Below are 24,666 nucleotides of genomic sequence, written 5' to 3' on the forward strand. Positions count from 1 at the left end.
GCCCATAGCAAATACTTTTCTTTGTATACCCTTAAGGTATCGAAGAATACACTTGACAGCCTCCCAATGTGCTTTGCCAGGATTTGGCATAAACTTGCTAACAACTCCCACTGCATGAGCAATGTCTGGACGAGTAGCAACCATAGCATACATAAGAGAGCCACAAGCTGATGCATAAGGAACTCCCTTTATAGCATTTGCTTCCATGTCATCTTTCGGGCTGTTGGCTTTGCTAAGCTTGAGATAAGGAGATAAGGGTACCCCAAAAGGCTTAGCTTCAGCCATGTTAAATTTGTCCAGTACCTTTCCAATGTACTTTTCTTGAGATAAAAACAGCAATTTCTGCATTCTATCTCTACGAATCCTCATACCCAAAATATGCTCTACATTCCCTAAATCTTTCTTGGAGAAGGCTGATTTTAGCTGATTTTTGAGAGCATCCAAGCTAGTCTTCCTTTTCCCAGCTAGTACCATATCATCCACATACAAAATAAGTATGATGGGGCTGCCATCTGTATCCTTTTTCATGTACAAGCAATGATCTACATGGCTACGTGTAAACTCATCAGATAGCATAAAGGTGTCAAACTTTTTGTACCAATGCCATGGTGCTTGCTTCAGCCCATACAGGCTGCGTTTTAGTTTACACACCATTTGCTCTTTTTCAGGAACTACAAAGCCCTCGGGCTGTTTCATGTAGATTTCCTCATCAATGTCACCATGCAAGAAAGTTGTTTTTACATCCATTTGGTACAGCTCTAAGTCCAATACAGTAGTGAGAGCAAAAAGCACACATAGAGTGGTCATCTTCACAACAGGTAAGAAGACCTCTTGAAAGACAATCCCTTTCTTCTGTGCATACCCTTTAGCAACCAGTCTTGCCTTGTACTTGGGTTTTCCATCAACTGTCTTTACTTTGTAAACCCATTTGTTTGGAAGAGGCTTCCTTCCTTTGGGCAACGACACAAGATCCCAAGTATCATTTGCATATAGAGATTTAATCTCTTCCTGCATAGCTAGCTCCCACTTACTACTGAATTTGCATGACTTGGCCTCTTTGTATGTAAGAGGCTCACCCTCATCTGTAAGCATTACATAATGCAAGGAGGGTTCAAACCTATGTGGTTGCCTTCTTACGTATGTAGACCTGCGTACACAATGATCAACATTTTCAAGAATTGGGTCTACATCTAGAGGTATCTTACTTTCAGCATTTATTGGTTGCTGTAAGCCATTTTCAGCATGCTGTTCATGCTGTACAGCACCTTCATTTTCATTACCAGCACCTGCATTTTTATAATCAACAAGCCTATCTTGCTGTCCATGACCTCCTTGTGCTCCTATTTGCTGTCCATCATTATCTGGCTCAAAAATAACTGGCTGATTATCAGTTTCAGCCTGTGGTACAGCACCATGAGGCTCATTTTCAAAAATAATAGGTGGCTGCAAACTCTGAAATTTCACCTTTTTCATATCTTCATTAGAGGCTAAAGTACCTTTCGGCAATTTTGCCTCATTAAACACAACATTATGGTTGCGAATAATTTTCTTGGATTGAGGTAACCACACCCTCATCACCATAGTCCATGAAAATGCCTTTGGTGGATTTTGGGTTAAGTTTGTTTCTCAGCTCATCCCTAACATGCACAAAAGCATCACAACCAAATCTGCGTAAATGGTCATATGAGGCCGATTTGCCAGACCAAATCTCCTCAGGGATGCCATTATTTAAGGACCTGTTTGGAGAGCGGTTGCAAATGTGAACCGTGGTTTTGATTGCCTCTCCCCAAAATTCATGAGGGAGATTAGCAATGGATAGTATGCACCGCTCTCTTTCACATAAAATCCTATTATATCTTTCAGCCACCCCATTTGAAGAAGGGCTGTAAGGGGCTATAAGCTCCCTCTTAATACCATGTAAGTCACAAAAGGACTTGAATTTAGTCGATGTGAACTCACCCCCATTATCAGTTCTCAAGCATTTCATCTTTCTATTTGTCTGAGTGCTCACAAATGCACGAAAAGTTTTAAAAACACAATGCTTTCTCACAGCACAGAGAGAGAGAGAGAGAGAGAGAGAGAGAGAGAGAGAGAGAGAGAGAGAGAGAGGAGAGTGAGCATGACACTCGATGCTTGGTACAATGACGAGTGTACCTCTTTAGGTTTTAGATAGATATATAAGAAAGTACAAATGTGCTAAGGGTGTGTTCACACCTGAGCATATATAAAAGGCACGATGGCCCTTTATTCCCAACAACCTCCCACCTAAAGGCAATGTGTCTTAAGAGGAGAAAAGAATTAGCTAAGTCTAGATATGTACAAAGCTGAAATACATATACCTATCCAACTCCCATCATCTATCGGCAATGAGCAAACTGCTATGCTGCTGGAAGACCCTTCATGAGAAGATCTGCAGGATTATCATCTGTATGCACTTGACAAGCTCAATGCTCTTGCTGTTAAGTATATCTCTAATGAAGTGATACTTCATCTGTACGTGCTTCATCTTTGTATGAAAGACGGGATTCCATGCTAGCATGGTAGCACTCTGACTATCACAATGGAGAACAGGTAACTCTATAATGTCAAGCTCTCCCATTAGATGTGAAAGCCATAAAGTCTCCTTGCATGCCTCAGTGGCAGCCACATACTCTGCCTTTGTAGTAGACAATGCAACACACTTTTGTAGCTTGGAGATCCAAGAGACGGCTCCTCCTGTGAAGGTAAACACATACCTAGAAATGGACTTTCTGCAGTCCGCATGACCAGCATAGTCTGCATCTGTAAATCCAACGATAGATGCCTTTTGCTTTCCAAAGCAGATACACAGATCCTTTGTGCCTTTGAGGTATCTCATAATACCTTTCATTGCTTCCTAATGCTTTTTACTAGGGTTTGCCATGTGTGTGCTAACCACTTCCACTACAAAGGCAATGTCAGGACGTGTAGCAACCATAGCATACATCAAACTGCCAACAGCTGAAGCATATGGTATCTTGGCCATTTCAGCCTTTTCATCATCAGTTGTAGGGCTGTCCTCTGCACCGAGTTTCACATATGGAGACAATGGAACCCCAAAAAATTTCCCCCCCTCCATATTGAAACGCTGCAAAACCTTGGAGATATACTCTTGCTGAGATAGATAGAGTAATCCTTTTGACCTATCTTTGAGTATTCGCGTGCCAAGAATGTGATTTGCATCACCAAGATCCTTCATGTCAAAGCTGCCATGAAGACTTTGCTTCAGTGAATCCCAAGACATGTGTATCCCTGTCAGCAATCAGCATATCATCTACCTACAAAACCAAGATAAGCAGGTTGCCATCTGCTGCCTTGTTGGTGTACAAGTAGTGATCCACTTGATTTCTATGAAAATCTTGAAATTGCATAAATGTATCAAACTTATGATACCATTCTCTTGGTGCTTGTTTTAGTCTATACAAACTCCTTTTGAGCTTATATACCTTTTTCTCTTTCCCTTTTACCACAAACCCTTTAGGTTGCTGCATATATATGTCTTCATGCAGATTATCATGTAAAAATGCAGTCTTTACATCCATCTGTATGAGCTTCTTATCTTCAGCTGCAACTAAGCTCAAAATGGTTCTCAATGTAGTCATCTTGACTATAGAAGAGACGATCTCATCAAAGTCAACTCCATGTTCTGGCTTGTACCCCTTCACAACCAATCTTGCTTTGTACTTTGGCGAGAAACCAAAAGTGACCTTCATCTTGTAAACCCATTTGCATGGAAGGGTTTTTGGCCCTTTAGGTAATTGCACCAAGTCCAAAGTGTCATTTTTTGCATTTGCAGGTTCATTTACAGCAGGTATTTGCTGCTGTACAACGGGCACATTTTGTTGTCCAAAAGGTATTTCTTCTCGGAATACAACCCTACCAACCTCCTTAGTCTTTTCGAACTGTTTATGCATGCAATCTTCTCGGAAGATAACATCATTGCTGCGTACTATTTTCCTTTTCTCGGGATCCCATAATCTATACTCCATTTCATCTTCATCACCATATCCTAGGAAAATACATTTACAAGACTTTGGTTCAAGTTTGTTGCGTTTTTCCTTACGTATGTGCACAAATGCTTCGCAACTAAACACTTTCAAGTGTGCATATGATGGTGGCTTTCCCGACTACGCTTCTTATGGAACTCCCCCTCCCAAAGACCTGTTTGGTGACCGATTAATCAAGTGTACGGTTTTCATAAAAGCCTCTACCCAAAAACCATGAGGTAAAGCAGCATGAGACAGCATCGTACGGACCTTATCGTGTATGGTCCGATTCATACGCTCTGCAACTCCATTTTGGGGTGGATTATGAGGGGTAGTGAGCTCCCTCTTTATCCCTTTTCTATCACAAAATGCTTGAAAGGCCTTGGACACATATTCCCTACCATTGTCAGAGCGAAGACACTTAAGTGTCTTATCAGTCTGATTCTTAACCAATGTCAATAATTTTTGAAACTTGTCAAGCACTTCGTTCTTGCTATAAATAGGGTAAACTCATACCTTCCATGTAGCATCATCGACAAAGGTTTCAGCGAAAGAGATTTCAGCGAAAGAGACTTCTTATGAGACGTTTGTGTATGTTTACCATAAACACAATGATCACAATGCTCAAAATCAGCATAACAAAGACAAGGTAAGTAACCCAAACGAGGAAGCACTTTCATTCCAGTTTGACTCATGTGTCCCAACCGGCCATGCCACAAAGAAACAATTGGCTGCTCGGTCACGGCAATAACATGGTCACGCATACTAGATACATGGAGAGGATACAAGGTATCACTTTTACAACCTTTGGTAGTCACTCTAGATCCCTTACAGATCTTCCATTTCCCATCACCAAAGGTGGTATGAAATCCATTGTCATCTAGCTGCCTTGTGCTAATTAAGCTCTTATTGAGTTGATGAAGTACATGCCGTACATGCTGAAGTGTGAGGACAGAACCATGCTGAAACTGTAACTGCACAATGCCAATACCTACAATGTCACATGCATAGTTGTCCCCAAGATGGACAACACCATGTTGGCCCCGTGTATAGTCAGTAAACCACTCACGATTAGGGGTGACATGAAAGGAAGCACCTGTATCTAGAATCCAAGTATGCATGTCATCATCCGTATCTGCAAGTAAAGCATGTATACTAAAGTGTGAAGAGATAAAGAGTACGTCATTCCCACTGTCATTGTCATGAGTGACTACACTCACCTCTTCAATTTTGACACTGCTCTTCTTAGGCTGACTCTCTTTCTTCTCTTCCTTGCTATCATCTGTCTTCTTTCCCTTTCCTTTCTCTTTCTTCCATTTGTAACAGTCACGTTTAAAGTGACCCTTCTTGCCACAATGATGGCATTCAACATCTTTACCACGTGATTTACTGTGTTCCTTGCTATTGGATTTGCCCCTAGTATGCAAAGCACTGGAAGACTTACTGGATGCATTGTTTTGCCGATTCATTTCTTCCATGAGTAGAGCACTCTCTACATTAGCATACATAAGGATTGCATTAGAATTGCTCATAGCAGTCCTGAATGTATCCCAACTCTCTGGCAAGGTGCAAAGCAGGAACGTAGCCTTAAATTCTTCATCAATCAAGAACTTCATGGCAACCAGCTGGCTGAAAATGGAGTTAAACTTACTCAAGCAAGTAGACATTGCTGTACCCTCTTTCATACGCAAATCCATAAGCTTTTTCAGCCAATAAACTTTGCTTGCGGCACTCTTCTGTGCATACAGTTCTTCCAATCGAGTCTAAATAGCATAGGCAGAATCCAAACCTTCAATGTTAAATAGCAAGGCATCAGAAATTGATAGCTCGATGGTTGAGCATGCAAGCTCATTTAACTCATCCCAGTCTTCCTGTTCCATATCTGCGAGCTTTGCCCCTTTGGTCTTAATCGGCTTTGCCTGCTTCTTGTGCAACAGGATATTATGGCACTGTTTTGGACCTCTAAGTTATGTGCTCCTTCAAGGTTCTTAATCTGCATGAGATGACTGTTGTCATTGCTGCCAGCCATGATTTTCAGTCCAAATGTGACAAAAAACTTTCAGCAAATGTAGACCCAAACTGTCACACAAGTGACCAAGGTACAAACAAGTACCAACCAGCAATAAATGACCATGTAAAAGTAGAAATTTCAGAAGCACTAAACCTTGTGCTACAGCACTCCACAACTGATTACAGTTGTTCCAACGACAAATACATCAAATTGCATGAGAAGTCCCAAATTTTAGCTGCAATTTCTGTTGTACATGCACCCACGCGCACAAAATTTGACACGCGCAGTCAAAAGCCCCAAAATTTTTGTGCTCAAAGCATTAACCATGCATTTGCATTGTCTCTGATATGCATATAATAGGCCAATTTTACCAAAATAGAGCAATTTCAGCAAAACCCCCAAAATTTTCAAGTGCTAGGTGTCCAAAAAGCACAAATTTCACCGAAACAGTAAAAGCCCCGAATTGCACGGGTTCCAATGTGCATTAATGTTGAGAAATTGAGTAAATTTCAGCCCAATTCTTGCATGTACATGAAAAGCTCCAAATGTTGAAGGTAAAATGTCACAAATTTCTGCAAATTTTGAGACAAATATCATTGTTATGTCTTGCTTGTATCAAATCTAGACATATCCCCAAATTGTTGGTATAAATCTGCCCAAAATCCTGAACTGTGCTTACACGCACGAATGCCCGCAAAGGAAAGGGGGTAAAAATTGATTTTTTGAGCAAAATATGACCCGGGGGGGAGGGGGGGCCCATTGACCCGCCACCTTGGGATGCGACCGTGCAGTTGGCGGCTGCCACGCGCTAGACCCGTCGCGTCCTACCTGTCACGTCTGCTCTTCTGTCCATCGTCGCCTGGTCACTTGCAACGAGATCGCCTGCAGCGCTCGCCCTGTCCTGGTCACACACAACGAACCTGTCGCCCGCAACAGACCTGTCGACTACTGCCCATCACCTTTTGCTGGTCACGCCTGCCTGCTTTCCAACAGTTACTGTCGCCTTGGCAGTTGCCTTCTCACCCAGCTCACACCTAACTATGCCTTGAGAAACGTGAACTCCTAAGCTGTCTCGAGAAGCGTGCACTCCTTGCCAGCTCTAATACTAGTTTGTTATGACAGAGAGCGCGAGGATTGAGACACGCAATGCTTTCTGACAAGAGAGAGAGAGAGAGAGAGAGAGAGAGAGAGAGAGAGAGAGAGAGAGAGAGAGAGAGAGAGAGAGAGAGAGAGAGAGAGAGAGAGAGAGCATGACATTTGATGTTCGGTACAATGACGAGTGTACCTCTTTAAGTTTTACATAGATATATAAGAAAGTACAAATGTGTACTGAATCCGTACGTAGAACGTGCTTTGATACCAAATGTTGGAAAATGACATCCAACTATGGAGGAGAGAAAAGAGAGACCATGAGAGTGCTGAAGCAAAAGACTAGAGTGTACTTGTTGAATTGAAAGAATGAGAATGAAAGGTACAAGATACGTCTAAGATAGACCTAGCTTTAACTCAACTAGAGTTGATTAACTCTAAGAGTGGTGAAACAACTTATTAACTTTAGTTGTGTTCACAACACTAAGAATTGAAAAAGAACTAAAGACTAAAATATTGGGCATTGCCCATAGAATTGGCAAATTCTAACAGCAGCCATTCAGATTAGTTTTTAGCTAGAGGAGGAGAGAGAGAAGGCTGTTGGTCCATTTTTTGAATAGAAAACAACAGATTATAGTAGGTGACAACCATTTGGAGTCATTAATAGCCACAGCAAGAGAAGGTCCATTAGAGGTTGATGACATGATTAATTAGCTGGTAATAGGATTTTGGTGCTCCCAGACTATAGGTGAGTGCTTTTCTTACTGATTTAAACAGACAGTAGGCAGATTAGACGGTTTCTCCGCGAGAAATCTCTGAATTTTCTATCTTTGGTGTTCACTTACCTCCTCTAGTTAATTCTCAGAAGATCTCAGCTTATCTCAGGCATTTAGAGTAGATCTTAGTCGAATTTAGTGGATAGTAGAGGGAATTCTGTTGTAAACCCTAAATTTTTGCAGAAATTAGGGTTAGCAGCCACCTCGAGACCTGTGCCATTAGTAGAAGGCATTGTACATTGAATTTAGCACCAGAAATTCGTGAAATTATTAGGGAATTCAGATGCTAGTCCATCCGTTGTGAATTTGGGTCAGAATTTGGCTAGTTGGGGTCCAATTAGAGCAAGTCCTTGGTGAAATTCAAGGGGAAATTTGCCCAATTTGTGTGCTGATTGCATCTACAGCAAGGGGCTTTTGGATCAGCCAAGGAGATTGTGAAATCTTTGCTTGTACCCAATCCATTAGTCAACAAAGCTAAAGAAATACCGAAAAAAATGCGAAGTTTGGGATGAATAGGGTGTCTACTGTTCAAGAATTTTAAGGTAAATTGTGCATTTTCAGTTTATGTTATTTATTGATTGCTATAATTAAGTGTTTGATGAGGAATTACCACCCTATCTAAGAAGGATGGTTTCATAAGGTGTGTGTGCCCGCCGATGATTAGAATATCTGCAATAAACTTTTTTACTTGTGTCATGATACGTCGAGCCCTGGACACCCTAGCAGTGATCAGGATCTTAAGTTCACCGGCCATTTTTGGCAAATGGTCTTCCAAAAACTGGAGACTTGATTGTCCATGTTGTCCTAGGAATATCTTGAAATTGATAAATAGACCGAACGGACGAATCAAACCATGGAGGATATGCTATGCGTATATGTCTCTCGTAGACAATTTGATTGGGAGTGTTACTTTCCTCCAATTGAGTTTGCTTATAACAGTGCTAAGCATTTGGCTATTGGTTATAGCCCATTTATGCTTATGTACACCAAACCATTGATTGTTACATAACTTAGGGGGTGAAAATGTAGTCTGTAGTTGACTTTTTGCACGATATACAAGAGATGTTGACAATTGCTAGGGAAAGTATTGAAACAGCCCCGGTTTGTGCCACGTTTTATGCTAACCATATTGTACTCCCAAAGGGCTCCAAGAAGGCATGTGGGTTTACCTTAAAGTCCCAAAAGACTCCAATTCAATGATTGTTGGCAAGTGTTATAAATTATAAATTATCTTCGAGGTATTGTGGTTCTTTCCAGATTACCAAGAAGACAAGTAGTGTATCCTATGAGTTGGACTTACCTTCGGAAATATGAGTTTACCCTATATTCCATGTGAGTTGTTTGAAAAAACAATTGGGGCAAGGTGACTAGATTGTTTTGATTGAGGAAGTCTCGCGGCTTGAGGATACTACTTGTTATGTCCAAGTTGAACCTGACCTTAAGACTAATTGATCCTGTCGGACCATTTATCTCGAGTATTTGTTCAAGTGGAAAAACTGTGTGAAGGCGGAGGGTACTTGGGGATTACGCTAATTTGAAGAGTCGTTTTCCTCTGTCCTTGAGGATACTGCTGAGGATACCAATTATTCACAAGGGGATAAGTACTGTCCTTGCATATCCGGATGGGTGCTAGTGGTATTGGTCATAGTGGTTGCGAAATGACAGTGTGTGAATGCACTAAGGACACTTCAGGGTTAGGATAGTCGAGTTTATTTTAATCAAACTCAAGGCCCTATTGGGCACATTCATTGTGTGATCACCACTCTTGGGACTCTTTGCCCATTGGTTGACACATTTGTACATCGGGATGGTATGGGCTGGTGGTATGAGATAGCAACCCTTGGGATATAGTCGTGACTCGGAGTGTTGCTAGCTCCTAGGTGTAGGGGTAAGCTTGTTTGGCTCTATGTCTGGGAGGTGAGTCGGATGCCCAGTCCCTTTTATTGTTAGTTTGGCTTGCGTTGTGCCTTATGTGCAAGTTGAATCCGAGGGGGACATTTCATGAGGGTTTGTCTACAAAGTGTGTAAAGAACCGTAGGATGAGAAAGGACCCCCTCTGAAGCCAAAGGAATGGGATCTCCCTTTGAAGAAGAGAGATGAGTCCCCTTTGAATCCCCCCCTAGACAAAGATAGGGAATCAAGAAACTCATGGATCATGGACTCTGGAACATCTAAAGACGAAGGAAATGCCATTGGGAGGGCCAAAGAAGGTAGTTGAGGCTCCAATGATAACTCCCGATGATGCAATGAAAATGGGGTAATTAGAAGATGTTTTAGCTCTCACAACCTGTCTTTGCCTTCTCGGATGCAGAGGATCTTTTTGGCTCTTTGAGCGCCTTTGGCTCTGATACCATATCAAAATATTATTGATGTGGAAGCAAACTAGAGAGATAGTAGGGTTTGCAGGGAGAAACATAGTGTGTACAACAAACATTAAGAGAGAAGAGAAACTCTGAAAACATAGAAGAAGAAGAAGATGAATGATGAATCATTGAATCATGCTAAGTGAATCAAGTTGAGACAGCGGAGCCAAAGCCCTAAATATAATTGCATTGTCCTGTTTGAATCAACGGCAAAACATATAGGGAATCTGCACAATGAAGGGAGCTAAATGTAGTCCTCTTGCAGTAGGGTATCAAAGGTAATACTGAATGGTGAACGAGAGGATAGCTATTTGTAGAGGGAGCGAAGCGTAGTCCTTAAGAGCTGCCAAAGATGAAGGATATGCCAAAATCTCTTGGAGATGATGATTGCTATCAAGGCGATTGCTAGGCATCTAGCTGATGTAAACGGCTTAATTTGTTGCAAATGAAGCTTGATGATGATGCGAGGTGAGGAGGGCTAATGCTACATGATGTAGGCTGCAAAACGCCAAGTGGAGATGGATGCAGAAGCTGTTGGGCGTAAAGGCCCTTTCACTATTCTTGTGTATATATTCACTTGCACATGTGAGCACACCCTTGCAGGTGTAAGTGTACCATACCCTAAGTATAAATACATTCTTTTATTCTTCGTGTGTACCACACTGGTACACACCCATCTCTTGAATCTCCACTCTCTCTGCACTGCTGAATATGCCTCCACTCTCTCTGGACTGGTACACACCCATCTCTTGAATCTCCACTCTCATTGCACTGCTGAATATGCCTCGATTGATGCACACACTACTTGAGTGCTTCTTCTCGTACCCCTTCAAATTGGTATCAGAGCTTCGGCAAGAGAGTGTGCATTTCCGGAGCATTGGATGGGTCAGTCTCTGCATGTGAGTGTGAGCCGATGGGTAGTCGAGATCAATTGGTGGTCAGTTTGACCAGACAGATGCTAGGATGAAGTGCAGGTCGTGTTTTCTGCAGGTGATAGGCAAGTGTGACCAGTCGGCGGTCAATTTTTGACTAGGCGACAACGTTTTCCAAGCTGTCGGCACTAGACGCAGGTTGAACAGGTCAGTGGTGACCAGTGGCGCGATCCCAGCACGTGACGGGCGACAAGAGACACATCACAAGTCAACGGCTGGTTGATTCGACACATTCGAACCATTTTTTGACAGTTTTTAAAAAAAATTATTTTCAGCAACCAGGCCCCCTACTCACTGATAGGGCTTCGTGCATGTAAGCACAATGCTTAGATCTGTGCAGATTTATGCCTAAAAATTTGGGGCTTTTCATGGATTTGATGCTAGTCATGTAGAACAGTGACATTTGACCCAGAAATTGTAGACATTGTGCGCATTTACTTCAAAAATTTGGGGCTTTTCATATAGAAGTGGAATTTTGCTCAGCTGAGCCAATTTCACTGTGATTTGTGCACATTTGGACCCCGAAATTTGGTGGTTTTGGAGAATTTGTGAAATTTCTGCAACATTTGCCTGTATTTGACACTCGGGATGATGTATTAATGCAATTGAAATTTTGGGGCTTTTTGCATGGGTGATGCATTTTGAGCCGATTTGTGCATTGACAATGAAATTACAACAGATTCACTGCTGAGTGGGAGAAATTTGGAATCAGGATGTATTAAATGTTGTAAAAGGACAGCTTCTCTTGGTACATGTATTGTTGAATGCTCATTATGCAGTGAAATAGTGGTACATACAACACTTGGTTTATTGCATTTGGGTGTTACCGTGACGTATTATTGAAGTAGGAGCTATCATTTATGCATATGTATCGGATTCGATTCATGTACATCCTGTAATCAGCTCTTGGGACTGAAATTGCAGCAAAATATGTGCTTCTTGGACATCTTTGGAAAGAGTGGGATGAAGAATGGGTGGAGTTAGTGCCGTGTTTATAGGCATAGATTGTCTCATGTGGCACCCACTAAAGTCTCTCGGGTGTTGCCCCAACACTACATAATGATCAAAATAAAGCTGTTTTGGGGCTGTAAATGGAAATCAAAATAGGAATGAAGTAGGGAAAATGTATTCAATGACTTGGTTTCTCAACATGGTGTAGTAATGAACTCCCAGGAGTTGAAGTTGTCAATGTGAGAGTGGAGGTAGGATCAAAGCTCAGCACAGAAAACAATAGACAGTAGAGAGTGAAGCACGACACCTAATGCAATAGACTGAAAGAGAGTAAATTGAAAGTACAAGGTACAACCCTTAAACCTTAGGGTTGTAGGGGGGTGTTCACACGCGAACACGGTAAGTGCCCGTAAGTGTGTGTCATAAGCACATACGAAATAATACCATAAGTCTAGGGAAAAAAACCTCTCCTACCGAGAGTAAAAAGTGCTGCAATGTTCTACTGATCACCGATACTCCGATGTGAGCGTAGGCGTAAGTGAGGCGTGAGTGAAATACCCAATAAACCCCCCTGGAGTGAAGAGTGATCAAGAGTACAAGGATCATCCGCCACCAAAGGAGATCAAGTTTAAAGCATGGTGAAATGCTTCAAATTTTTCATGAGGAAGAGCTTTGGTGAAGATGTCTGCCACATTACTGGTGGTAGGATAATAGACAAGGCTGATATCACCTGCATGTAGCCTAATGTATCTCAATGTGTTTCGTGCATGCATGTAACGTTGGGTTCCGTGCCACTACAATGGCACTCTGACTGTTAGTGAACAAAGGAGTAGGCTCCGTAACAGATACATCCAGATCAGCAAGCGAGCGTCTAATCCATACACATTCAACTGTGGTAGTGAAAGTTGCCTTGTATTCAGCTTCACATGACGATGTGGCAACAGTGGACTGTTGCTTGCTAAGCCAAGATATGCAAGACGAGCCAAGAAAGAAACAATTGCCACTAGTGGAGTGACGTGAATCATAATGTCACAAGACTGTGACAACTATTACCTTTTTGTTGATTTCTAATCCATACACATTCAACTGTGGTAGTGAAAGTTGCCTTGTATTCAGCTTCACATGACGATGTGGCAACAGTGAACTGTTTCTTGCTAAGCCAATATATGCAAGACAAGCCAAGAAAGAAACAATTGCCACTAGTGGAGTGACGTGAATCATAATGTCACAAGACTGTGGCAACTATTACCTTTTTGTTGATTTCTTTATTACATATTTTATTTGGTTTTTCTTTTTGGAAGGATCCCTCTTGAAATCTAAACGCCTGAGTTGCATGGCCAGTATGTGAAACAGACAGGAATGTCTAGTGAGTCTAGACTGGACAGTTAAGGTCCAGTACAAGTCTGGAAGAGACCGATGGCACTGTAGATTGACAAGTCTGGAAGAGACTTGTGAAAGTGTATATGGACAAGTGTGTTGAAGAACTAGCCTGGAAGAGACTAGTTCAAAGTGAAGATGGACAAATCTTCAAGAGATTAGTCCATGTGGAGTCATTAGTGAAAATTCACTTTCAGTTGAGCTACATTACAAATTTGGATGTAGCCATAGTCCACAAAGATGGTCAGAAGACTAGTGGGATGCAATGGAAGCAACTCCTAAAATTTAGGGAGTTACTATTTTTGGACCTCAAAATTTGTTCGCGTCATTATCTTCGTTTTTGCACGAAGATTAATCCTATGGTCTGTGCCGGGATCAAATTCTGCACCGAGCATGGAGAAATTTAGACCGGAGGGCTGATATGGGAAATATTTTCCAATGCTGCCACTTGGCACAAATTGGTGCACTTACCTCTTTAAAGAGGGCTGGCGTGCAGTTTTTGGGCAAAAAGGGGCTCATTTTGTGAAGGGGGAGATGGATTGCTGCAGATGGAGAGCTCTTGAGAGCTGGTCTACCTTGTCTATGATGCACAGAGGGCTGAGTTTGCTTCCTATGCTCTCTCTTTCTCTCCCTGACAGTATGGTTATGCTGCAGAATCAAGGGCCTTTCTTTTGATTCAGGTACAGCTGTGTGGAATATGCTGTTTTTGCATGAGGCAAGAGCCTCTTTTCTCCAGGAACAGGAGCAGTTGTTTGTTGCCCACAAGCAGGAACAGGCGAGGGTGGTAACCTCACCAAGCAAGTGTCTGAAACAACATTAAATCAGTTCTGATTCTGGACTGTTTAGAGGTTATTTTAGAGCCCAATTGATGTTAGAATTGTGAGAAATGCGGGATCTAGAGCATGGCAAAACCGGAAGCTATGGAGGATGAAATGAGAAGTGTGGACTCATGATGGAGAAGACAAAGACACTGTTTGTTACACAAGTGAATTAGGTTCCAAGATTGAGACTTGGACTCATAAACACAATCTTGTGTATGTGGACAATGACATTGACACTTCACTGATAAGAAAAGAGTACTATCATTGCATTAAGAAAGGAAGCAAGTACAATGCTTTATAGGAAAGTAGGAAACTGCAGTAGGCACCATTGTGCATATGGGATAAGTTAGCCTGCATATCCTTGACCCTGAAGCTCCATACAAAGAGACTGTTTAGTGAGTGTGATTGCTGATTCTCAACACCCCTCCTCAATCACAACTAGAAAGGCACAAAGTGTGTAGAGGCTATAATGAGAACCACCTGCAAAGTGTGGGCATACCACAAACATGGCAAAACACCAGAGGCTATCGCAGAAAAGGCTAAGTGTGGGTACCATAAACATGGTGGACATCTAGAGGCTGTAACAGGGGCCTCACAAAGTGTACAGGGATTGTAATGCCAAGTTACATAAGGAGTTTACAAAGCTTATGGCAGGAAGCATTAGGGCAAGGAAGTACAAGGCTTTTAAAACAGTCTATTAGAGTTATGAGAGTAGAAGGACTGATGAGTCTTGTCCTTCCGATCCTGGTGGTCTTCATCTTCATCTTCTTCTTCCTTTGCTCCATTTTCTTCTTCTTCTTTGACTGCGACTAGATAGGCCTTTTGGGATCTCTTTCTTGCGTGGCAGAACTTCTCGGTGTGTCCGGTCCTTTTGCAGAAGTCACAGAAGAGCTGATCCTTCTTGCCTTTGTACCTGTTGCCAACATATAATGCATGCTCATCTGTAGAGGTACTTGGTTCTTCCTTAGTTTTTAGCTTCTTTTCTTCTTCTAACAGTGATGCCTGGATATCAACAAGTTTAGGATTTGGCATGTTGATTAAAGTTGTTGATACATTATTATATTCAGGAGGCAAGCTTTTAAGTAGAACACCGATGCAAACATCTTCATCCATTTTAATGTTGATTCCTGCAAGTTGGGTTAGGAGTCCTTCCATGTAATTAAGATGTGTGGCAAGTGATGTGCTGGACTTTATTTCAAGCCTGAAGAACTCAATCAGGAGACCATACTTTGATGATTTAGATTGTGCACCGAACAGGGTGTCAAGTCTTTTCCATGTATCCTGTGAGGTCTCACAGTTATCCACATGGTGGATATAACTGTTGTCTAGCTCCAGTTTGATAATGGCCTGGGCTCTGTCATCATTCTTTTGCCAAGTAGTTGTAAGGTCCGCGTCCCGAGGTTTCTTCTCTTTGCCATTTGTGATGGCCCAGAGACCCTTTTTCATCAAGATGAGCTTGATGCGGGTTTGCCAGGTGTGGAACCCGACTCCTTTGAATCGAGCATTTGGAGAGTCTTTTCCCATGCTAGACTTACGGGAACAGTAGCAAATCAACTTCAGACTTATTAGATTTGAGCAGCAGAAGAGTTGGTTGAGAGACACAAGTGCTAAAAAACACTAACTGAGTGTCAATGAATACCAAATCTGCAAAAGTCTTTTACTCTTTTAAAATCCAAGTGATTTTCCCCTTCTTGATTTGATGCTGATACCTTCAAATCTGAGTGACAGTACTTTAATGAACTTTAGAGAGTATTGCTCAGTGATTAAAATCACTGTTGATAACTTCAGTGAGAGAAACAGTGAGAAATGTCAGAATTTTGAAGCTTTGGCTATGGCTTCTGCATTAGGGTTTCTGGGGGCAGCCTGGTTTTTTGCTGATTGCAGGAGCTACAGTGGATCATTTTCAAAAATTTTTATATGCCTAGGAAGCTGACTTCATGGGCTATCAAAGCCCCATGATAATCGTCAACATCGTGGACTGTATACAGCACGCAGGCAGCTCGAACGTAAGCAGGCGCAGTTCTGACAGATTTCCGCGATTTCCGCAATGCTGGAGCCAAGGCGCAGTAATGCAGTCGATTTTTGTGCCAGGATGAATCGCCTTGAGTAGAGGAACAACTCCCTAGAAGAAATCGTGGCTGAAATGGCCTGGTTGAGGAGTTATTGAAGCTCCAAGTAAGGTAGGTCCTGTCTGGCTATGGCAGACACAGAGCAGAGATTGAGGATTTTCACAATGCTGAGCTCCAGATGGTCCAATGTCCTAGATTGATGTGATACAGGGAAGCTTTGTGAGTTGGGGAATACTTTTCCAGAAGGAAGCTCCAAGAGATTTGACCTGTGGAGTGAGATATAAGCAGCTCAATCTGACAGGGTGCTGCTGGCTATGGCTGCCATGGAAGCTTCAGAGAGAGTAGAGTTGGGAGATGAAGTCATGAACTGACATTGAGCTAGACTGAGGTTGAAAGGAATCAAGAGAGGCTAGAGAAGCAATGCCATGCCCAACTGGGCTCTGATACCATGTGAGAAATGCGGGATCTAGAGCATGGCAAAACCGGAAGCTATGGAGGATGAAATGAGAAGTGTGGACTCATGATGGAGAAGACAAAGACACTGTTTGTTACACATGTGAATTAGGTTCCAAGATTGAGACTTGGACTCATAAACACAATCTTGTGTATGTGGACAATGACATTGACATTTCACTGATAAGAAAAGAGTAATATCATTGCATTAAGAAAGGAAGCAAGTACAATGCTTTATAGGAAAGTAGGAAACTGCAGTAGGCACCATTGTGCATATGGGATAAGTTAGCCTGCATATCCTTGACCCTGAAGCTCCATACAAAGAGCCTGTTTAGTGAGTGTGATTGCTGTTTCTCAACAAGAATCAAGGGGCACTTGGCCCAGATGATGCAGGACAGTGCAGGGAACAATATGAGCTGAGAACAGGTGTCAGAACAGGTCTGAACCAGTAGTTACAGTGGGCTGAACAGTACATAGAATAGTATGAGTTGAAAACAGGTTTTAGAACAGGTCTGAACCAGTAATTACAGCAGGCTGAAATGGTCAATTCTGCACTCCAACCAGAAGTTTCAGACTTGGGCAGAGTTTCCCCTCTTGGTCAACTTGTTTTGGGTCAGTAATTGTACTGTTATGCTGTCAAATTTCACCCAGAATAGGTGAAAGACAGCCCATTGTACTTTCTCTCTTTTCAAAAATAAAGAAATACCGCAAGGGGCGCCTGACTTAGGGGCTAACAGGGTGTCTGTGTGGCAACAGGAGCATTCTAGCTTCTTGTTTTTCTTCTTGATTCTGTGTCTTTAAGTTCAGGTAAAGTGGGCGACTGTGAATTGGGTGAAAGCATTTATATATTTTGGTTGTACACTACCGCCCTTCCCAGTGAATAGGCCGGTTACACATAATCACCAGCCCAATCAGAATCACTGTAAGCATGTAACTGCAGTGGTTCCCCCTTGGCATAAAGCAATCCAAGAGATCTAGTACCCTGCAAGTAACGGAAGACACGCTTAACAGCTTGCCAATGTGACATGCGTGGCTGATGCATATATTTGCTCAGGGCTGAAACTGCAAACTGTATGTGTGGCCTAGTGTTGCATAAGTAAATAAGACATCCAACTGTTGGAGCATATGTGTGTATATCAAACAAATCACTGTCATCATGTAATGACAATTTAAGTTCAGGTTCCAGTGGTGTACAAATTGGTTTGCAATCCTGTAAGCCAAACTTCTCAAGAAGTTTAACAATGTATCTTGACTGTGATAACCCAATACCTCTAGCATCATGTATGAACTGAATGCCCAAGTAATAATGCAAAGACCCCAAGTCTGACATGTCAAAAGTTTGCTGCAAATTTTGTTTAAATGCTGAAATCTGATCAACATGTGTCCCTGTAAGCAAGAGATCATCAACATAAAGACAAATGATCAGCATGGAACCCCCCTCTTTACATACGTAAAGGGTAGACTCAGATGAGCTGTTAATGAATCCTTGGCTAAGCAAGAAAGGATCTATCTTTGCATATCAAGCTCTAGGAGCTTGTTTCAAACCATACAAAGCTTTTTTCAGCTTGCATACCAAGTGTTCCAAGCTCTCAACTGCAAAACCAATGGGTTGCTGTACATATACTTCCTCATGAAGTTCCCCATGTAAAAATGCAGTTTTAATATCCAATTGATGCACAGTCCATCCATAATGAGCAGCCAAAGCAACCATAGACCTTATGGTCGTCATACGGGAGGTAGGAGCAAATGTCTCCTCATGGTCAATGCCTTTTTTCTGTGCATAGCCTTTAGCTACAAGCCTTGCCTTGTATTTGGCAATGGATCCATTTGCATTCCGTTTCAGGTTGTAGACCCATTTTGTTCCAATGGCTTTCTTCCCAAATGGCAAAGACACAAAATCCCATGTTTGATTCTTAGTGATAGAATCCAATTTAGCTTTCATTGCTGCCATCCAATGCACACTCTGTTGTGCATCCTCAAAACATTCAGGCTCCTCTTCATCAAAGGTGCCTGCTGCCATAACGAACTCCATGTTATGTGCAGTATCATGCATACGAGCTTGCCGTCTAGTACGACCAGCCATGGGTGTATCCAAATGACTATCTTTCATAGTCTGTAAATACCACCTAGGCATTTGTCTTGCCTCTTGACTGTGCATAAGCTCTTGCTGAATTTCAGTTTCAGCACTTTGCTGAATATTCAGATCAGCCAATGGTTGATTTTCTGCATTTCCAAAAGGAGTAGCTGGCTGAACATTGAGTTCACTTGCTGAAACTCCAGCCGAATCACCAAATGTAATGGGTAGCAGCCCTTCAAATACATCATGGGCAGCCTAATATGTATCTAAACCAGCCAGGGACAATTCTGATTTTTCATCAAATAGTACATCCCTATTGACAAACATAGAGTTTCTAGCCTTTGCTCTCACTGCTATATCCCATAAAAATGCATTTGACAGCCTTGTTATCCAAGTTTTTCCTGAGTACCTTTGGAATATGTGCATATGCAAGGCACCCGAAGGTACGAAAGTGTCCAACAGAAGGTTTCCGGCTGTTCCAAGCCTCATAAGGTGTAATTTTCTTCAATGCTTTGGTGGGGCATCTGTTCAAAAAATGGCAAGCACACATGACGACTTCCATCCAGAAACTGTGAGGCAAGCTCTTTGCCTTCAGCATACATGTGGCCATCTCCAGGAGTGACCGATTCTTTCTCTCTGCAACCCCATTCTGCTGTGGAGTATAAGCAGTAGTGTACTAATGGACAATGCCCTTCTGCTTCAAAAAAGAATTCAGCATAGAGGACATGTATTCCCCCCCTCGGTCCGAACGGAGAGTCTTAATTTTACAACCAGACTGGTTTTCAACAAGTGCAATAAAAGCCAAGAATGCATCATACACTTCTGACTTTTTGACCATAGAGCAGACCCAGCAAAATCGTGTAAAGTCATCAATAAAAGTCACAAAATAGTAACATCCTCCCAATGACTTTGTCTGCATAGGTCAACATACATCTGAATGCACTAACTGTAACCTGGCTGTTGCTCTAAAAGCAACATCACGGGGAAATGAGAAACAATGCATTTTTTCCAAAATACATCCTTCGCACAAGTGCTCAGGAGGTCTCTCCAGTAGAGGTAATCCATCTAGCATCTGCGTACGCTGTAAGAGTATCAAGCTGCCAAAGTTCACATGCCCCATCTTGGCATGCCATAACTCTGCCTGTAGCATAGCAGGAGTAAGAGTAGATTCCAAGTACGCTGAGTGATCAACTAAAAGAGCATCCAACTTGTATAACCCATGACATAAAGTGCCTGTTAAGACCAAAGTCATGTGTTCTTTGTCTCTCACCATGCATCGGTCATCATCAAATGTGACCTGCAATCCACAACGTGCCAAAGAAGAGATAGAAAGCAAATTCTTCTTTATGCCTGGCACAAATAAAGCATCCTGTAGGCAGAGAATAGAGTGTGAGCCATCAATGGCTGTAAGCACAATCTCCCCAATATCTCTAACAGGGTATGATGCATTGTTGGCGCACTGTACAGACTTGTCAACTGGAGCTGCATGAACAAATGCAAATAAATCTCTGCGAGATGTAATATGCCTAGAAGCACCATTGTCAAAAAACCAAGTGCCTCCATCCTTAGTAGAGCTGAATGCTCGATCTGCCCAAGAGGTGTCATAACTGTATGTGTAAAAACAATAGTCCCTGTCTGCAACAAAGGACGCAGACTTAGTAGCAGTGGAAGGAGTATCAGAAACAGGTATATAGACTTGTGGGGCCTATATTTCTTAAGACTTGATGGTTACAATTAGATATTTGATGATGTCATGGAGAAGATATGCCATCCATATTTATTACTGACGGGCTGTCTGGCGGCACACCTTGACGACTGACGACTGACAGGCTGTCTGGCGCTGACGAACGACGGGCTGTTTGACGCTGACGATTGACGGGCTGTCTGGCAGCACGCCCTGACGATTGATGACTGACAGGCGGGACAGTTTTGACTGACCATAGACGCAGGCAACTGAAGACTGGCAAGGCACTGGTGCTGGGCGTGGAGGTAGGATCTAAGCTCAGCACAGAAAACAATAGACAATAGAGAGTGAAGCACGACACCCAATGCAATAGATTGAAAGAGAGTAAACTGAAAGTACAAGGTACAACCCTTAAACCTTAGGGTTGTAGGGGGGTGTTCACACTCGAACACGGTAAGTGCCCGTAAGTGTGTGTCATAAGCACATATGAAACAATACCATAAGTTTGGGGGAAAAAACCTCTCCTACCGAGAGTAAAAAGTGCCCCCTAGTGTCCTACTGATCACCGACACTCCGATGTGAGCGTAGGCGTAAGTGAGGCGTGAGTGAAATACCCAACAGTCAAGGATACACTCCACTTTGCATTACCAAAGGGAGTAGTTCGCATCATCAAGTTGATCTTCTTCGAGGAAAGAACAAAGTATTGGCACTTGAACAAATGGAGCCATCACGGCTATACAAGGACCTATAGTATAGGCCCTTTAAGAAAGATGTAGAGAAATAGGGGGTAGAAGGGGGACTTTGAACTTCTTGATCTATCAAAGCAAAAACGAGGCTTTGAATGTCAAGCTTTGTGCTGCTCTTCATGACGATTGGATTGATGTGACCAACTGAAGATTGAATATTCTCTATACTTGAGTCATCGAACTTATTGAACTAGCAGTCCATAACTCTTCAAAAGAACCTATAAGCATGCTAGGAAATGTGTGTTTTGGTGTCGGGTTGCCCAAAGAGAGGGTAAATTAGTTACACCCTACAAAAGGAAGTTGTAGTTGTCTCGCACGCTTCTTACGGCATGAGACCCCCTGTAGCTACATGCAGTTTAGATTGCATGCGCACTTGAGAGAGCACCTCTCATTGTGCACATAGTGTTTATTGCACACGTTAGGAATTTATGTCACTTGCTAGGAACCTTGGATTGAGAGGGTAAGGAGCAAGGTGTGTTAGAGGGTTCTGAAGGATGTTGACAATGGTGAGAAGGCTTGTTTTCTCCTGTCAACACCAAAAGGACCACCTTTTTATGAGAGAGCTTGTGAGTTATGGGACGAACAATGTAGAAAATCTGCATTTTTTGCGACATATCTGCTCCAAACAGCAACCTGAGTGTGGCCCTTCTCTTCGTAGAACCTAGTCCTCACCTATGTGATGATACCATGTGAGGCGCAATGGAAGAGGAAACACAAATGCGGAGAGAGAAGGGAAGAGAAAGACTGCGATGAAAGAAGAGAATGGAAGAAGCAAATCTGCAATGAACTCCAAAAAAATGCTGAATATAACTAGGACTGATCAGTTCCTGCATGCAGCCCAAGGTGTTAGTGAGGGCACCCGATCAGGCTGATGCGGAAGGCAGCATCGGAAGACAGAGAAGAGTCCTTGTATGTCAGAGCATGCTGAAGCCTGCGAAGGGTGAATCTGTGAATAATCAACCAACCAATTGGGCCTACTATAAATAGCAAGAAATGCCCAAATCTGGCGGACTTGGTCAATTGGCCCCAAAAATGCTCGCTAACTTGAGTAAAATAGCAAGAACATGCTGTCACCTACCGGATCAGCTGGTTGCCTCATCCTGGCCAGTGTAAATGTAGTCCAGATCCACTGAAAAAGAAATGCAAAGGCTGGAAACTAAGCAGCCAGTGTGAACACACCTAAAATTGACTAAAAAAGAAATGCATGCTTTAGAAAGAGCTGCCGCCTCCATCAAAACATATGACAGATTGAGCGGTAGAGCTCCTAATGTCCCTGTCTGACTCAGATTGAGGCTTACAAACAAGAGATGATTGTGCATGCCACATGACTGTTAACAATGCCTCCTTTCATTAGGTGTGAAATCCTGCATCATTTCAAAGCCTAAGTATATCTATTTTCGATTAATATCTTTTCTTGCATATTTCAAAACAAAAATGCTAATTCCACAACTGTAGACTCCAAAATTAGGAGTTTGAAATTGTTTGAAGCGAGAATTCTACATGGAAACAGATGTACAGGTTTCTCTCATAGAATATGTGATCAAAAGGCAGTCCATTTTAGTACAATAATGTCATGAGCATGCAGGAGCTCTGATGATATGCTGAAAATAGAGGTGGAACATGACTACAAGCTAGGGATTTAAAAACAAACTGATAAGACCTTTGATTACAAAACCCATTGAAAAATCCTACATGTAACTTTTGTTAAGGGTCAGGCTTATAAAGGTGGATGCTTTATATAGTTAGCAGACCATCAGGTTACAATGTAGGATTCAGGACAGCCCTGATTATTCTAATGTCATGAGCTTAACCCCCCTGCAGGATCTCCCATGATATGTTGAAATGAGAAAATTGACCAATAAGACCTTGATTACAAATTCCAATGAAAATTCCAGATATAACTACTGTAAAGGGTTAGGCTTACAAAGGCAGATGCTTTATAAAACAGGAGATCATTGGGGAAAGTAACATGCCAATGTTGTGGCAATGTCTGAATGTGTGGTAAACTTCATCTGAAAAATAGGGAGCCAATACCGAGACCAATATCTCTGCAGAATGAGATTATGCTCGAAATTTTTAGCTTGACTTGAATGGAAAGGGGAAACATTACTCTACCCTTGTACTTGGGTCCTCTAATCTATCAGCTTTGGGATCTGGGTGTTGGTATAATCTGTTCCCTTCCTGCAGTTGCCAGTCCATCGAAGGGCAAATTATGCTGTTAGTGAGTTACAAACTTACTGTTTGTTTGAGGGCAGTGGTTGGATGCTAAGGGGGTGCATGAAGTGTGCTTCTAAACACGAGGTGTGGAAACACTACATGTACAAATGCTATACATCGTAGATCTATGGTTGATGGTATTGCCTTTGGAAATCCATTTGTTGTAGGTCATATGTTTTGCTGTCTCAGCTGTGTTGGAAAGGTAGTGTACGCATCACTGCTGCATCTGGGCCACGAATTTAACCTTCTTACAATGCCAGAGATTCATTGACAGTGACAGTCTACAGATATACAGTGTAGATCTATGGTTGATGGTATTGCCTTTGGAAATCCATTTGTTGTAGGTCATATGTTTTGCTGTCTCAGCTGTGTTGGAAAGGTCGTGTACACATCACCACTGGATCTGGTCCACCAATTTAACCTTCTTACAATGCCAGAGATTCAAACTTGTGTTCCAAGCAGGATCTTTTCAGATGCATCACACAAAACAAGAGTACTACAAGATATTGACACTGACAGCCTACAGATATAGTCTTTGGATTGGATTAAGAATTTGCTGAAGTGAACAGTCTACAGATATACCCTTCAGATTGGATTAAGAATTTGCTGAAGAAGACCAAACTCTCCTCTGCATTGTGGCCTTATTATGCATAGGGCAGTTGAAGGACATAAGTGTGTTATGTTTCTCTCATGGGTGTGTTTCTTTTTTGCAGACAACCAAGAGGACAGGATGGGTCAATCATGGATTGAAAGAGACGGAGTCGATTGCTGATCACATGTACCGAATGGCTGTCATGGCCATTATTTCTGCAGATTTGCCTGGTGTCAACAAAGACAGGCATGATAAACAGAGAAGTCTCACCTCAACACTTATTTGTAAATTGGTAGATGCTTTTGTTGATCTCATGGCTAGAAGTATTGTTAAGATGCATTGATACAGTAGGAGTTTGTTCACGGCCCGAGTTTAAGCACCCATTTTGATTGGATTTTTTAAATTCTAGAACGAAACTCACATATGACAGTATTGGGGTCTTTGTGCAATTTGTGCTTGCTTTCTTTCTGTTCTAGAGCTTGCTTGATTGTAAGTGAAAAACCG

General features: G+C 42.2%; 1 protein-coding gene across 1 annotated transcript in view; it reads left to right on the top strand.

The window, feature by feature from the left end:
* The window catches only part of LOC148033444 (uncharacterized), a 49,789-nt gene that overhangs the window by 9,890 nt on the left and 15,233 nt on the right, over positions 1–24,666 (top strand). Inside the window, exon 2 of the mRNA XM_087681369.1 lies at positions 24,284–24,408. Coding sequence (XP_087537495.1) covers positions 24,284–24,408 — 125 coding nt within the window. The remainder of the gene's footprint in view (positions 1–24,283; positions 24,409–24,666) is intronic.

The sequence above is a fragment of the Lygodium microphyllum genome, chromosome 7 (genome assembly GCF_053477565.2).
Source record: "Lygodium microphyllum isolate KBCC chromosome 7, Lygodium_microphyllum_v1.1.10, whole genome shotgun sequence".
NCBI lineage: Eukaryota > Viridiplantae > Streptophyta > Polypodiopsida > Schizaeales > Lygodiaceae > Lygodium > Lygodium microphyllum.